The sequence below is a fragment of the Chinchilla lanigera genome, unplaced genomic scaffold, assembly GCF_000276665.1.
Source record: "Chinchilla lanigera isolate Chin_1 unplaced genomic scaffold, ChiLan1.0 scaffold00028, whole genome shotgun sequence".
In the NCBI taxonomy this organism is placed as follows: domain Eukaryota; kingdom Metazoa; phylum Chordata; class Mammalia; order Rodentia; family Chinchillidae; genus Chinchilla; species Chinchilla lanigera.
The window spans coordinates 19,562,007-19,578,532 of record NW_004955429.1 but is presented as its reverse complement, the minus strand read 5'-3'; the positions used below and the strand labels follow the sequence as shown (position 1 = coordinate 19,578,532).

At 41.7% G+C, this 16,526-nt stretch overlaps 1 protein-coding gene across 1 annotated transcript in view; it reads left to right on the top strand.

The window, feature by feature from the left end:
• Positions 1 to 698: 698 nt before the first annotated feature.
• Hspa14 (heat shock 70kDa protein 14) overlaps positions 699 to 16,526 on the top strand; it is a gene marked incomplete at its 5' end in the record, with an annotated part of 44,249 nt that continues 28,421 nt past the window's right edge. Inside the window, 6 exon segments of the mRNA XM_013515372.1 lie at positions 699 to 779; positions 851 to 933; positions 9,431 to 9,479; positions 9,612 to 9,717; positions 10,921 to 11,011; positions 12,375 to 12,479. Of these exon segments, the coding sequence (XP_013370826.1) occupies positions 699 to 779; positions 851 to 933; positions 9,431 to 9,479; positions 9,612 to 9,717; positions 10,921 to 11,011; positions 12,375 to 12,479 (515 nt within the window).

The following is a 16,526-nucleotide window of genomic DNA, read 5'->3' as shown; positions in this document are numbered from 1 at the left end:
CCCGGGGGGCTCGGGGGGCGGCAGGACCTAGCGCGGCCAGAAGATCCCGGGCGGGGGGCGTCCGGGGAGCCGGCGGGGTCTCGGTGAGACCCGGGCTGTAGTGTCCGGAGCTGCTCGGCGGCGCCCTGGGCTTCGGATCCGGAGAGCGGTCTCTGGGGGCTTTCGGGGCGCCTGCGCGCGCTGTGTGCGGGGCTGGTGGGCGCGCGCGTTCTGCAGACTCGGCCTCTGCGCAGGTGAGAGCTGGCCGCGGGGTTGTGACCTCGCTCTCGGCAGGATCGAGCAGGAGGAGCGCGGTGGGGAACTCCCGTTACCAGCCCCGCGTGTACGTGCTGCAGGATTTGTAAGGAGAATCAATCGAGTAAAGAGGGGAGGAAGATGTGTTTGTGGGAGAAGGAAGCAAAGCAGGGAGGGTGATGTACTGATGCTTGTTGTTCCTGTACGGAAAGGTTAGGGTTAGTTTTGATGCAATTGTTGACCGTCCGTAGCAGTCTGAAAAAATGATGTAGTTCTTCGTGGAATGTGGGCCTTGGATAAAATCTAGAAAATTAATGGCGATTAAATCGACAAGTCTTAAAGTATTGATATAGTAGTTTTTCTTCCCAAATAGGTGAAGTAGCACCGTCCATTTGTGGCTCACGTCTAATGAGGCTATATGTATCATTCTGAAAACTATCACACTTGTATGTTTTTGCTCTTAGGATGGCCGCGCTGGTGTCATTGCAAATGATGCAGGTGATCGAGTTACTCCCGCTGTTGTTGCCTACTCAGAAAATGAAGAGGTACTGTTTTCCTTTTTGTACTTGGAAATAATTGAAAGTTATATGCATTACGACATACTGCTCTTTTTCAGGTGGTTGGATTGGCAGCAAAGCAAAGTAGAATAAGAAATGTTTCAAATACCGTCATGAAAGTCAAGCAGATCCTTGGCAGAAGGTATGGAATTTAGTACTTTACAGTACGGCACCTAAAATGCTTTCGTTCGTTAATCTAAGTAGAAGTGAAATAAAACTTGAAGTAGCACAGCTTATTTTGCTGCTATTATAATTGAATCAGAGAATACCCCAGTAGGTTCTTTGATTTTTATTGGCTCTTAACCAAGGAGGGGATTCACACAAATGCTTGATTCTTCCTGACAAGTCAGTCAGTATTGGTTAATACCAACACCTATTTACATTTGACCATTCGTCTCATTGGGAGGTGGTAATGTTCACATTTTTATAGTTTTTAGCCAAGGAACCTGATAGATTCTGTGGAAATTGAAAGACTTCCTTACATGGAGGTTGAATTTTGCAAGATCTTGTAACTGGTCACAGTTTATGTGGAGGCTGTTGATTTTCTTCCTTAAGGCCCTTTGTGAGGCTTTCAGGGAACTAACTTCCAGTTGGCTTACAAGTTTAATCGTTAGAGAAACAGCTTAAGTAATGTCTTATGTAAGAGTCAGGTTAATCATTTGGTGTAATTTTAATTAGAAGATTAAAGAGGCTTGCTTCCCCAGACTTCTGTCTCCTCAGATTATAGATTACCCTAATAATTAAGGGTTTTCATTTTTACCAGAATAGTACTACTTGATAGAGTGGTTTTCAATTTTCAAAGTGCTTTCACATCTATTATTTTATTTAAGCCTTTCAACTTCTGTAAAAATTGATAGGGCAGGTACTATCCCGTTTATAGATGAGAAACTCAAGGTACATGGAAGTGTGGCATTTCTAAATTAGAGAGGTAGAGGAATTAAGACTACAGCTCAGCACTTTTAATCCTCACACCTAGGTTCTGATCTCCCTCCTCTCCCCTCCTTGTGCATGCTAGGCAGTTGCTTTAGCGCTGAACTATACCCCAGCCCTCCTACCGTGCTATTTCATTTGAATGCAAGTCATTTCCTTGTATTGTTTTTAGGGTTTGGAGGTCATATTTTGGATTTAATACTCATTTCTTTTACACATACAGACACTTTTATATTTTTTTTTCTTTTGGTAACTCTAGAAACTGTAGTATTTTGAAGAAAATTGAAGTTTTTGTGGTGGTAAATGTATTTCTGTGTCCTGTACATGTTGATAAAACATAGTACAAAACATACTAAAAATAAACTGTTTGGTGTCAGATATTTTTAAATTGTATATTCTAGGAAAAAGCAAGGAAATGTAATAGATCTTGGAGCCAGAATTACTGGGTGGCTAACAATTTATTTTTTAATTAAACTTTATTCTGAGATAACTGTAGTTTCACATGCTGTTTAAGAAAAAAGCAGAGGCATTTAATGTTACTGGATTTTCCACTTCCTCCATTGGTTATAAAACTGTAGTTTAATATCACCAGTAGGAAACTGACATGAATATACTCAAGATTCAGAACATTTGTATGAATCTATATCCCCTGGTAGTCAACATGTATTTTTCTTTTATGCTGCTATTTGGGGGCAGATGGCTAGAGTAATGATGAATCTGACTTCTGCCTTATGCTCAAAGTTTTCTAATTAGCAGAATGGCTAAAGCTTATTTTTCTGGCCCTGAGAGTTACTTGTTAGCAAAGCAGCACCAGAATGGCAGTCAGGTGAGTGAGCCACAGCTTGATACCTGCTATAGGCTTTCGAGTTAGTTTTCTCCCAGCCCAGGTTATTTTCCTACTCACCTGCCTACTCACCAGACATTGCTGGTTTTCACAGACACGTAGTTGTACCAGTTGTCAGCCTTGGAGGCATTTGGCCCTTTTGTTACCAAACTATTGAACCCTTAGTCCAGTGCCTACCTTGGGTGAACTCCTAAAGTAGGCTTTCTCAGTCCTCGGGCTCATGCCTATTTATGACCTACTCTTGGGTAGCACGGCTTAGCTTGCTGCCAAAATAATCCTTACACCCTCCCTGTAACTCTCATTCCCTGTGGCCTTCTAGCCAGAAGTGCGGTCCTTGGACCTGACTTCTCAGCAGTTAGCCCTGAGAGGGAAGAATCGCCTGGCTCCTGGGAATACGCTGAAAGCACGCAGAACTTGCCCACACCTTCACATTTGTACCTTGCTGCCCAGGCGCTTGCTTCAGTAGTCTTCCCAGCCCGCTATGGCCAGTGCCAATAGCAGTGCGGGCATCCGATGGTCCAGACAGGAGACGCGAACTCTTCTCTCCATACTAGGGGAGGCAGAGTATATTCAGCGCCTCCAGACTGTGCATCACAATGCAGATGTCTATCAGGCTGTGTCCAAGCGAATGCAGCAGGAAGGCTTCCGCCGCACCGATCGTCAGTGCCGTTCCAAGTTTAAAGTTCTGAAGGCATTGTATTTAAAGGCCTATGTTGCTCATGCCACAAGTGTGGGCGACCCACCACACTGTCCGTTTTATGACACGTTGGATCAGCTTCTTCGAAATCAGATAGTGACTGACCCAGACAACTTAATGGAGGCCGCTGCTTGGGCCAAGCACTGCGATCAGAACTTAGCGGCCTCTGGCCCAGCAGGGGAAGAGGGAACCAGCATTCTGAAAGCAAAAAGGACTCAGGCAGCTGATCATCAGCCTGTCTTAAAAACAGCTAAGGAATCAGATGAGGATTGTCAGCTGAGAATCAGTGACCGGATACAAGAAACCAGTGACCTCGAGGACTCCTGGGATGAATCCCCGGGTGCAGGTAACTCCCGAGCATGTGCAGGATTGGGGTCTCAGGGTCACTTGATTCTAAACAACAAGGAACATGGGGATAGTGCTCTCTTCAACAGCCTGTCCAACCCCATTTTCAAATCTAGTAGTAAGATAAAGGGCTCTAGGTTTAAAAAGCTATAACCCTAGGTGTATAAGGTGTTAGAACTCTTGAACCTTAAAAGACACACCCTAGAAATAAACTAATTTTGGCGTTACTGGTAACAAATAGTTACGAGTATGTGGGGGAAAGTGGGTTGGATAGCTACATGGAAAGGGATTCTGGAAGGCAAGGGGGAAGTTTTGGAGAAGAGAGTTACAGTCAACAGGGCGTTGCCTGGCAAGCGCAAGGTCCGGAGTTCGATTCCTAGTACCGCCCCGCCCCCCAAAAAAACCCAGCAAGTATCATAGGCATAATGTTCAGAGTACAGAATAAGTTTTTTCCAACCCTTGGGAAAAAAACCTTCCCAAGAACAGCCCTAGTTTTGTGACTCAACTTTGCTGCTGGCTGTAGGCATTCCGTTGGCAGGGATGTCCTCTCTGCAACGTTGTTGCTTTGTTTTTCAGGGTGCTCTCAAGGGACCCCCAGCTACAGCAGCTCCCACAATCCTTTCAGAGGTACAGTTGCTCCCTGTCAGAGCAGCCCCATGACCAGACTGGGCATGTTGGGTGAGCCCAGTCCTCCTGCCAGCACCAGCCGAAACTCTCCTGGTGCAGCCTCCACGCTGCAGCCTCCGGTCTTCTCTTCCAGGCTTGGTTTTGTCTCTGCTGGGGATAGGCCTGTGGCCAGCGAGCCCCCGCCAAGGTGGGCAAGGCGAAGAAGGCGCTCAGTGGCCAGGACTATTGCAGCTGAGTTGGCAGAAAACAGGAGATTGGCGCGAGAACTTTCAAAGCGGGAGGAAGAAAAACTGGACAGGCTAATTGCTATTGGTGAGGAGGCCAGTGCCCAGCAAGACACTGCCAACGAGCTGCGCAGGGATGCTGTCGTCGCAGTCAGACGTTTGGCCACGGCAGTGGAAGAGGCCACTGGTGCTTTTCAGCTAGGGCTTGAAAAGTTGCTTCAGAGGCTGATTTCAAATACCAGAAGCTAGGAGCTGATTACAGAAGGACACGTTGCCTAAACTGGTAGACGTCTACTTCCAACACCTGCCTTCTGGTTCCCTGACTCTTTCTGTGCCTCGGAAGAGAGAGGAGATGGATCACTAATATGCAGGGTGGTAGGAGTTCACTTGTGAGTTCCACTTCCCCGAGGTCCTCACTCACTGACAGACCTTCCCGAAACGTGAGGGGTGGCCTAAGAGCAGATGGAGCCAAGTCCAGCAGCCAGTTTGTCACTGACGTGATGCAGTCTCCTTTACCTCTCTGACAGCTTCCTCGTGTAAAATGCGGGACAGATAATAAACAACTCCTGCCCTGCCTACCTCACAGGGTTGTTGTGAGGATCCCATGGCTAATGGATGGGAAAGAGTCTGAAAGCACTACACATACATAAGTTAGTAATGCACAGGACCTTGGCCGAGGCAAGGCTAGCTGAGCATATTCACGAGACGTAGAAGTACAGTTGCATACCATGACCTCGTTGCTTGAATTGTTACTAGCTTAATTTGACTTCTTCGTGGATTTTCAGATCTTCGTTTTTCAAGTCCTTCTGTGGCTCATTAGCCTGCTGTAGGCACAACATGTGCCATTTGCACCTTTGTCTCGTAGCTTCACTGCAGTGGCTCTGACAGGTCTACTAGTGAGCACTCATAGTAGTCAGATGAACATTCTAGTCTCTCCTTCATTTTATTAGTTCTTGTCTCCTGTCAAGATAAGGGTACAGTTAAGAACTGACAGGCAGCCACAGTTCTAGTATGTTGTGGTTCATATCGATAATCTGTGGTATGGTGAAATACTGGCTGTTTCGTAAGACAGTAAGTGTAAGTAAATTCTTTGCATTTTATATTATTTGGGTCCCTTTATGCGTATGTTAGATCTTTAAATTGTGGTTGCTATTTGAACATTGTGGAAGCGACTTGGATTGTATGTTTCCAGTCTGCTTTTGGTTACTTTTGTTCTTTTCTCTTAGCTGTTTTTGGTTTTGTTGTTTTGATCTAGTTTATTAAAGAGGGCAAGGCTTAGAAAACTTTGCAAAGTCACTTTTTCTCAGATTGTGTAGACAGAAGTTCATCCAGTTAATGGCAAACGGTAGAAGAGGGGAGCTTTGTTTTCCCTTTAGCTTTGAGAACACTGTAGGTGAAGACTGCCTGTGGTAAATTTTTAAGCACAAGCCCTCAGCAGATACACCCTCCACCTCAGTGCACATTCTTCAGGAGACGTGAAGCTACATTTCCAGTTAACTAGAAAGAGCCATTGCTGGCCGTCACTAAATTAACTTAAAGCTTTTAGTGGTTTACTTAGTAGTTTCAGGAAATACAAATAGGAATCTTTGGGATTTAAAGAGGAATACTTTTGGGAAATACAAATAGGAGTGTTGGGATTTAAAAGGTTTTCCTGCAATCAAGACACTGAAGGAAAAACAGCAGGTGTGTTGGGAGGGGTTCTGTTTTCATATCCCAGGCTCCAGTGCTTACCTGAGTGCTGGAAATGCACATACGTGAAGCAGTGTCAGAACCACAGTGCACCTACCACGAACACTGCAGGTGGCAGCAGGCCAGCCGCCAGGGTAAATGCCAGCTGGGTGCGTGGAGCAGCAGGGGTGGGGCACCGGGATCTGGTTAAAACTGCTGGACTCTAACCCTGGCATTTTTCATTTTATTGGGTGGATCACTTGCCCTTTGTATGCCTCAGTTTCTGTTTCTTTTCTTTTCTTTTCTTCCGGGATCGGGAATTGAACTCACGACCCCTGCTCTTGCCAGGCAGGCGCTGTGCTGCTGAGCTAAATCCCCAGCCAGCCCTTCAGTTTCTGTTTCTAAAATGACAGACTGGTACCACATATTTTTTCTAGTACCTTTCAATTCTAAAAATATTTTAAGTAACATGATTTAAAAAGACAAAAGTCAAATTTGAGTTGTGACGTTTTCAGTCACTGCAGCATATTAGTATATGTTAGAAATAATGGTAACAATTTTGTTTCAAGGGAGCGTTCTACAGTATTATGGTTTTTTGGTTTTGGGGGTTTCTTTTGGCTCTGGGAATCAAACTCAGGACTTTAATGCTTGCCAGGCAGGCACTTGTGACACTGAGCTATATCCCCAGCCCTACAGTATTAATGTTAATAAACCCACAAGCTTTTAACTGCCAGATCAGACCTACAGATTCCTTGCTTTCAAGATGCGTATGTTTGTAATCCTAGCACTTAGGAGGCTTAGGAGGCTGAGGCAGGAGGATTGTTGTGGGTTTGAGGACATCCTGGGATACATAGTTCAAGGACAGCCTGAACTACGTAGTGGGACCCTGTCTCAAAAATAAAAAAAATGTTAAGGCCTTGAATGACACACACATACACACATCTTAGTTGTTTTAGGCCATTATGTAGAAGGATGTGTGTCAGTTTTAACTGGAAATCACTAATTAGATTATATGGGAAAATGGAGTACTTAAGAGAACTGTACCATATAAATGCAATGGTAGCAGAGTGCATACATAGGCAGGGATTTATTTAACGTAACGAAGAGTCCTAAGAACAAAGGTGGAGTTACAGTTCGGTGGTGCTGTTGTGAAAAGCTAATGATGAAGTGTTACAGTGGGAATAAAAAGAGAGGGGGTCCTAACAAAGTAAACCAAAATATGCTAAGAATGTCACAGGGAGAAAGGTTGCAGTGAGGAGACGGTGTGCTGGGAAATCCTGCCTACGCTCCATTTCCAGACCCACTTCCTGGACAGCCTCACAAACCGTTCACCACTGCCTGGCTCGGGTTCCTCCCTTACGTGGGACCAGGTGATTGTCCCACCTACCTCACAGGGATGTTGTGAGGACCCTCAAGCAGATGAACGTGAAGCGTGTGAGATGAGTAGGCACTGATAGTAATGACAGAGGAAGGAGACCCTGGTGCACTGCGGGCCATGATGACTGTCGGGTTCAGGAGGGAGAGGAAGGGAAAATGGCATGCTGGGATGTTGCAATGCAGTGGTGGGATCGATGCTGTTTCCTGAAGACCGTGACGTGAACGTGGTGCTCGTGTGTATCAGCCTCCCACTACCTTCACTACCTTTGCGTTTCTGTTAAGTAATTTAATCCTAGTGTGGACAAATAAAGTTTTTACTTGTGTGTAGTTGCGGGTTTGTCTGCTGCTTTCTGGTGATCCCTGTGCTGCTGTGTCATTTCCATTCCCCGCTTTCTGTCTCCCTGCTGTAGAGTCTGTCTTGCCCGTGTGGTCCTGTGAGCTACGTGTGCTTTGTGTCCTCAGGTGAGAGAGAGTCTTTGGCAGTTGAGAAGCTGTTTTCCATTTCTGAGAGTTCTATGAATACCACAAAATACCTTTCAGAGTTAACCTAACTGATTAGTAGATAATACACACACACAGTAGGATAAATTGTCCTGGTTGCCTTACATTCTATTCTGAAGAAAACAACCCTTAAGTGTCCTGCTTGAAGTTAAGGATACACTTCAGTCTTTTTTTTCTAGTCTTAAAATACTCATCTTGGATGTAGTCTAGGTGGTTTAGTTGGAGCAGAAGGTTTAATGGGAAAAGTGCTTAACTTCTGTAATGCATGATACCATCCTATCATGGCATTAATTAACAGTGTCACTTGCAACAAGCTCCTCTCCTGTTAATTGCTATTTCAGGTGACAGAAAAGAAGAACCTGAAAATATTCCAGTTCTAAGCCTGTGTAGTCCATTTTGTCTTCCTTTTGTTGACACAGATTAAGATCTTTAGGATTTTCTGTAGCCCTTCTACAATTAACCATGATTAATTTTCATTGCTATCACTGTGAAACAGTTGGTTTCTTTATACAGTAGCCATAGCTCTTTGCAAGCCTACTAGGAAGAATAGTCCATTTCATCTTTATTTCTAGGTAAAATAAGCCAAGGGTCAGAGATTCCTATCCCTTCCGGGGTAGAAGTACAGTGGTCATTTACAGTATCAGTGGGAGGCGGTGTGCTACAGTATAAACGAGTCACCTGGTAGATCAGACCTGCGGCCAGTTGTCTCTGCCCCTTAGTATGAGTCATTGCCCCTCTCTGAACTTGTTTCTCTAAAATACAGAAATACCCACCAAACTTAGACCCATTTAGGGGTGGTGAGGATTAAGTGAAAACGTTCTGTACTAGGCATGAATTGGTGTTGCTGTGTAAAGCAACGTAAGGCTCGTTGCTTTAACTTTTCTCTTGCCGTATACATGTAGTAGTTAGTAGTATCGGGCATCCCTGGAAATCCGTGTGTATGGGTACTGTGGTACGTTGCACTATATACCGCGTTCATGCTTGGGCTCTGTCTTTGGTTTTGGATATTGATTCTGTTTAGAAGCCAAGCAGCAAAGATGATATTAATGAGATCTGCCCTCAGCTTGCAGTCTTAGCTCCTTTCTGTCTTAGTGGTTGGGATTCAGGATCATAGTGTGAAAGTCTGTACAAAATCAGTGACGTGATGAAAAGTCAGTGCAGCATGGTCAGCACAGGAAAGGGTACTTTCAAAAAAAATAAAAGGAGAAAGTACTTTCAGATGGAAAGATTAACACATTAGGTGAATTACTGTAACCATCATAAATGCTCCATTTAATTCTAATTTCTGTGGTATTTGAAGACTTACTGAGCAGTCTAATCTGTTTAATATTTGTTGACATCAAAAAGCACAATCTTTAAACCCTGTATAACTTGATACTAATTTTAATACCTAGTTATCTTTCTTTATATCTTTCTCTATGGACAGCTCTGATGACCCACAAGTTCAGAAATACATCATGGAAAGTAAATGTTTAGTGAGTATGATTCTGTTAATTGCTTCCTTGTTATACAAAATGTCGAAGGTCATGACAGGTAATGTTGATTTTAAACTTTGCATTTTTATTAAAATTATTCCTTATTTAGCCCAACTGTAATTTCTTTTATAGGTCGTTGAAAAAAATGGGAAATTACGATATCAAATAGATACTGGAGAAGAAACAAAATTTGTTAACCCAGAAGATGTGGCCAGACTGATATTTAGTAAAATGAAAGGTATTGAGCAAAAGAGCAGTTAATTTTAAGTGATCTTTTAAAAGTTGGCCTTTACAGAGTAGGAGTCATTTTGGATCTTGTGAGAAGTGACTGAGCAGATTAGCAGTAAGACAACCTAAACTATGTACCTGGTGTGGCCACTTTCTGGCCTTGTGACTTCGCCTTCTATGACTTGCCTTCCATGACTGTGGTTTCACTTAAGTACTAGTTGAGTCTCCCTCATCTGAAATGCTTGGGACCAGAAATACTTCGGATTTCAGGGTGGGGTTTTTTGTTTGTTTGTTTGTTTTTTGAGGTTTTTTTTGTTTTGTTTTGTTTTTTAGGATTTGGGCATATTTATATAGCTCTTACTAGTTGATTATCCCTAATCCAAAATTCTGACATCTGAAATACTCCAGAATTTTAACCCTGTAGAGCACTGATTTGGAGCATTTCAGAGTTCAGAGTTTCAGTGTAGGTAACAGAAATAGATTGGGCCAGATTAACACTCTGAAAAGTTGTGGACATTTAGCAGCCAAGTAAACATGGCAAATACTTCTTTCAAGAGTAACAGTAAACTCTCAACAGTAACTTAGCCAGATGAAGTAGGTCTGGCTTTATCACCATTTTAGACGAAGTGCAGTAAGTTGAGCAGTGTTCTTCGGAACAATTTGGGAAATTCTGGAGTGGATTATTTGCAAGGCGCATTTCGCTCTGGGGTTGTTAGGAATCTGTGAGATGAAGGCAGCCCTTCGACATGCTGAGCCTAGTCATGTGTTTCCGCCTTGGCTCACCAGAAACCTGTTCTCAGGGAGCTAATCTGCTGGAAGACAGTTGGAACTTTTTGGACAGTACCTCGTTCTAGGTCCATAGCTCTCACCACAGCCGTTGTGAAGTATAGGAGGTATTGCATGAGTTAACTCCAGAAGAAACTGACAGGCGGGGAAATGAAGTGAATTTAAACATTTGTTTCTTGAGGTCTTTGGCATAAATTAAGAAACATTGGAAAGTATTGCTTGACATTTTTTTCTGTCAAAATTTTTATGTTTTTGCTACACATGGTGGCACATGCTTGTAATCGCAAAACTCAGGAGGCAGAGTCAGGAGGATTGCTGGCCACCCTGGACTACATAGGGAGTTCAAGCCCAGCCTACACCGTACAACAAAACCTTGTCTCAAAAAAACAAAACAAAAATATTTATTTTTGTATTTTTTAATGTATAGAAACAGCACATTCTGTGTTGGGCTCAGATGCAAATGATGTGGTCATTACTGTTCCATTTGATTTCGGAGAGAAGCAGAAAAAGGCTCTTGGGTAAGTATAATATGGAGGGTTTTTTTCTTGCTTAATTAAAAGAAATGCAAATTTCGTATTTCATAATATCATAAAATTTGAAAATACCTTAGCATAATAAAATTGTATTGTAAATACTTTAGTATGGTGATAATCATTATTTCATTTTATGAAATGCCAAAAAGTCATAAGATTAGGTACGGTTTATCCTCCTACCTGTTTTCATGGGAAATTTTCAAAATTACCAGGTTAAACTGGTGTTTACAAATCATTGCCTATTTTATGTAGTTAAGGTTTATGTAGGAATTATATAAGAATATATAATCATAGAAAACACTTGTAATTATTTCTTCATGTTAGATCATAATATTAAACCAAACAGTTACATTGTTTTTACAGGTGATGAGGCAGGTGTAATTATCAAGCACACATGCCTTTACTTTGCTGCATGCGATTCTATTTGGGATTTTGGCAAGCACTGAAGTGATACCGCTCCCCCTCCGTATTAGCAATTACTGATCCCAGGGCCTTTGCACTGAACTACATCCGCAGCCTGTTTTTATTTTGAGATAAGTTCTCACTAAGTTGCTAAACTGCTCGGAGTGAGCTCAAGCTTGTGATCTTCCTATTTCAGTCTCCCAGATACTATGATTACGGGCGTGTGCCACCACACCCAGCTGAAGTTGCTTCTGAGAGAGAATTGCCATAGTTTAAAAATTGTGACCCTAGATTTAAAAAATTGTAAATTCTATAATGTTTCATAGATTTATTTTACTCCATGGGCATTTTCTTCCTCGTTCAACTAGTATCTGTTAACTGTCTTTGCTAATTAAGCCACATTGTACTCAAAGTTGAGTACACAAAGACAAGTAAAACATGACCGATCTCACAGAAGTATCAGGAGAGTTCGGTAAATGTTTTGGATGGGAAATTCTGTGTAACAAGGCAGAGCACCCCTCCTCAACTTGGAGAGCCCCAGAAGACACCACCACCCCAAAAAAGTGAACTTTTTTTCAACATGGCCACTTCTAAGAGCTTTACTTTTTTTTCTTGGTACGGGGGATCACAGCCAACCTCAGGCTTCCCAGGCAGGCTCTGTGTGGCTGCGCTGCATCCCCGCTTTTTTCTTACTCAGTATAAGCATGTATTTTCTTCCTCAAGAAAACGGACTCTGAACATTGTAGTGTTAAACAGAAAGTGAACTGTTACAGAATAACTTCCATTTCACTTGTTCTATGTTCTTGCTTCCAAAGATTGTTGCGCTTCTTGTCCACTTGTTTTGGAATCTTACCTGCTATTGCATAGATTCTTTAGCACAGCATTTCCTAAAGTGTGGATTTAAGGTGTTATGATACTTAATTCACTAAAAGCAAATTGTTCACAGAGAGGCGGCTGGAGCAGCAGGATTTAATGTCTTGCGATTAATACATGAGCCGTCTGCAGCCCTTCTTGCCTATGGAATTGGTCAAGACTGCCCTACCGGAAAAAGGTAAGAGCTATTTTGCAGTTTGAAGTGTTTTCAATGTAGAGCATTATCGATTTTAGCAAGTACATCAGTCATAGTTATTCTGTAATGTAGTGGTTCCCAACCATAAAGGATGAAAGATACTGAAATTCTCACTGAGAGTTTTTCAAATAGTTGAGAAAAAGTGCTGTAAAAGCAGAGAAAGGACATCACAGGAGGGAAGGACTTTTCTGCCCTTCTCTTACTGCCTTCGTTTTGCCCCTTTAGTAGAGGAAGATCTAGAAGTTACAGGTCTGGCCCACTTCCAACACAAGCTAGGAAGGGGCTGGGGATTTAGCTCAGCGGCACAGCGCCTGCCTGGCAGACGCAAGGTCGTGAGTTCAATTCCCAGTACCAGAAAAAAACAAAAAAACAGAACAAACAAACAAACCAACGCAAGCTAGGGCACAGCATTGTCAGCAGTTCCTGTGATCACACATGTCTAGAAACAGTGAATCTGTTTTATGTGCGTTGGACTCGACAAGAGATGAACAGAAATCCTACATGAAGATTCAAGACTTCAGACCTACTTAGCCCTAACTTAGCTGTCAACACTGCTCTCCAGCAGTTGGCCATGAAACTTGGAGAAATTAATTCAGACATGGTGTTAACTTTCCCTCGTTACTTTACTTCACTCAGTTTCTCACAGTTACAGAAATTAATATGTATCCATCATTTAGAAATTATTTTTAGGTAAACTAGATAAATACAGAAATACAAGATTATAAATTTTGATACAGAAGAAATAGGGAATTAGCTTTTAGTTTTGTACCTACAGAACATGTAGTAACTTGAGTAATATTAACTCAGAATAGTACAGTGTTAGGTTTGGCACCAGATAGAGCAAGAGACAGAGGCAGAGAAAACAAGCCTTTATTGCCCGCGTGGGAGGTTGCAGGAGCTTGCAGGGACCCTCGGAGGAGGGAGCTGGGGAACAGGTTTGTATTAGATTGAACAAGAGGTGGAGTTAATATGGGCAGGCGAGCTGTCTATCTCAAGGGGACTGGGAGTTAGTCGGCGTGTGTGCTAAAGGGAGTAGGAAGTTTATCCCAGGGTCTGAAGAAGAACAAAGAAGTGTGTGTCCTGGCCAGTGCCATTTTTGGGATTCTGGATGTCTGTCCTTCCCACCTTTTTGTTGTTAAGGGGTGATGGCTTTTTCATACTGCTTCCTGCTGACGGGGGGCATCTTGATGGGGGCTGTTGTAGTCTTTGGGATGATGGGTCAGGTCCATGTAGAAGCTGGTACCTGGAGTCTCGGCCAAGACTAGTAGCTGTCTGGTGGTGAGGGCTCGTAACCTAAAGTGGAGAAAGCTTGAAAAAGATTAACAAAGGCAGGGTGTTACAGGCAACAGGATGATGACCATGATAAGTGGACCAAGGATGGGAAGTAGGATAGGTGCCCATGAGTCAAGAGCTGATCCCCACTAAGAGCGGGTAGACCAGTGGGTCATCTCTCTGTGTTTTCTATCCAATACTCATGAAGCTTTTTTACCTTATCCATAACAGTACTTGATTGGTTGACAAAAGAGCAGCATTCTTCTCCCAGCATGGCACACATTTCTCTTTTTAGCTGTTACAACATCCAGTGCCCTGTGGTATTGGAGCACGACTGCTGCCAGGGAGCTGATTTTGTTTTGGAGGTTGGCTGTGGACCCTGAGGCTTGTTTAATGCTGTCAGCCAAATCTGTTGATACCTTTGAGTAGAAATGGGTGGCTGTTTTATTTATTTTATTTACTTAAAAGAGACCAGCTGTGGTATCATTTAAGGCCTGCTAAGTATAATTAGTTAAAGCCTTGATGTGTGTCATATAACACTCTTCTCTAGACAAGATCTGGTGGATTTTAGAAAAAAGGAATCTGGAATATTGTTGTTTTTATTTGTGTGGTCACTTGGAGTTTAGCAGTCTCTAGGCAAGAATAAACCAACTTTTTTTATTATGTTACTGTTTTATATATCTTGTGGTATACTTTTCTGTTTGATGTTTAAGACCAAGTTAAAGTGAGTCCTGTATTAATTAAAATTCACTTTTCGTTATCTATCAGAGTCACTTAAATCTCCTTAGGATTTACCTTGGAACCATTTACAGTGTCTCTCAGTACTTGAGTCAGTGTCATCCATCTGGATGAGTCACGGCCATTGCTTGACCAAGTTGCTTTCTATGAAAGCTTGCAAGACTTTTTTTCCTAGTGACCCTCCTTTGGTGCACTGTGCACCGTAGAATCTCTTTTCTCCGTGGTCACACAGTCTCCTTGATCAGAGATCAGGGACTCAACTGAGTTATATGATGTTGCAACAGAGGTTTTCTTATGTCCTGAGTCCTTAATGACTGCAAAGGACGAGGGCCCAAAATACTGGTTTTCCTCTTGGCCCATCTGTCGTTCTAAGTTTTGGTCTCCAAACCTCAGTTGTTGAACATCCAGAGGAGAAGGTTAATGACATTATGTTGTAATGGGAGCAGTGAACTTAATTATCAAAATTTTACCTGAGTATTAAGCACCTTGAAATATATAGTCAGAGTACTGTTACTTTTTACCAATCATGTTTGGTTTAGTTGAACCCTTGTAGCATGTTAATAGACAACAGTTATGTAGGTTTATAAAGAGAGTTTGAAATCAAGAGCTATTGTGGTGAGCAGGAAGAATCAGTCATTGTCTAAGACTGAGGCAAGCTGTCCTTGAAAACCTGAAAGCAAGTAAAATATAACAAGATGCCTAAGTTACACTTATCTTAAAAGTTACAGTTGGCATGGGAGGTGTCAGAGCTAGCTAAGTTTTGTTATTTTGTCCCGTTCATGAATATAGTGTTAGAAATACAAGTTTAAATTTTTTTTTTTTTTACCTTTTAGAATTGCTTCTATAAGAGTAACTGCGATTGTTTTTAACGAGGAAACAATGACATACGGACTTAGAAAAATAGCACTTGTATTACTCTGCTATGGGAACACAAATTGGAGAAATATTTCTGAAACAAACTGTAAAATCAACCTTAGTGATAGCTGTAGAAATCAATTAGAAGGAAATGACAAATTGGTGTAGAACTTTACATATAAGAACATTTGTTTCATTTTTACATTTTCTTTTTAGGAAAATCTTGACATCAAAAGCCATACATGGTATTATAACATAACAGGCATGGTAACACTTTTAAAATACATTTAAATCTTCATCTTGGAATACAGTAGCCTTTTTAGTCAATCATCCCTGCCTCATACATAAGAAATTTTTATCTAATTTGTTATCTTTTAATAGGATGTCACTGCAGAAATTTGTAACATTGTCTGGGCTGTTGAATATCTAAGCATTTCTCAATGTAGTGACATATGCATCATATAAATTTTAGTTAAAAAATTAGTTAAAAAATTATCATTTGAATGTTGACCTTGTGTTGGCCTGACAATAAACCTCTTATTACAAATATCTGGAGCACAAGAGAAAGGCAGATGCATGAAACTGAAAGAAAATGTCTGTCACTTTCATAGATAATCCCAGTTTTATGTTTTAGAATACTGTACATTTGGAAGGCATGAATACATTTAACATACCATGAAATTGACAGTAATGAATTATTACTACTTTTTTTTAAAATTTAGTTTCATATCAATAGCATCTTTTAATCAGAAAACCTTATTGTCTTGTTTTTTGAAAGTTTAACCTTTTGACAGTGGCCAGTGTAAACATATTACAATAATATATTTTGAACAGTATTTATTAGAGTGTCTCTGATAAGGCTGTGGAGATTATTGGGGCTTCCTATTAATGAACAAGGACTGGAAAAATGTTTCCAGGCAGCCAGTTTCTTATTCCTCAACTGGAGTCCTAAAAGGTTTTTTTCCACCCTAAGGGACCTTTAATGATCTTAACAAATGTCCTATGAACATTGGATCATAATTCCTGACACATTAATTTTGAGCAGTGAGAGACACTCAAGTCAAAATACATAAACAACAGTATGTGTGACATGTATAAAATCAATTTAAACATCATTTTGACCAGCTGGAACCTTGGTGGCAGAATACCCGTAGACAATGGCTT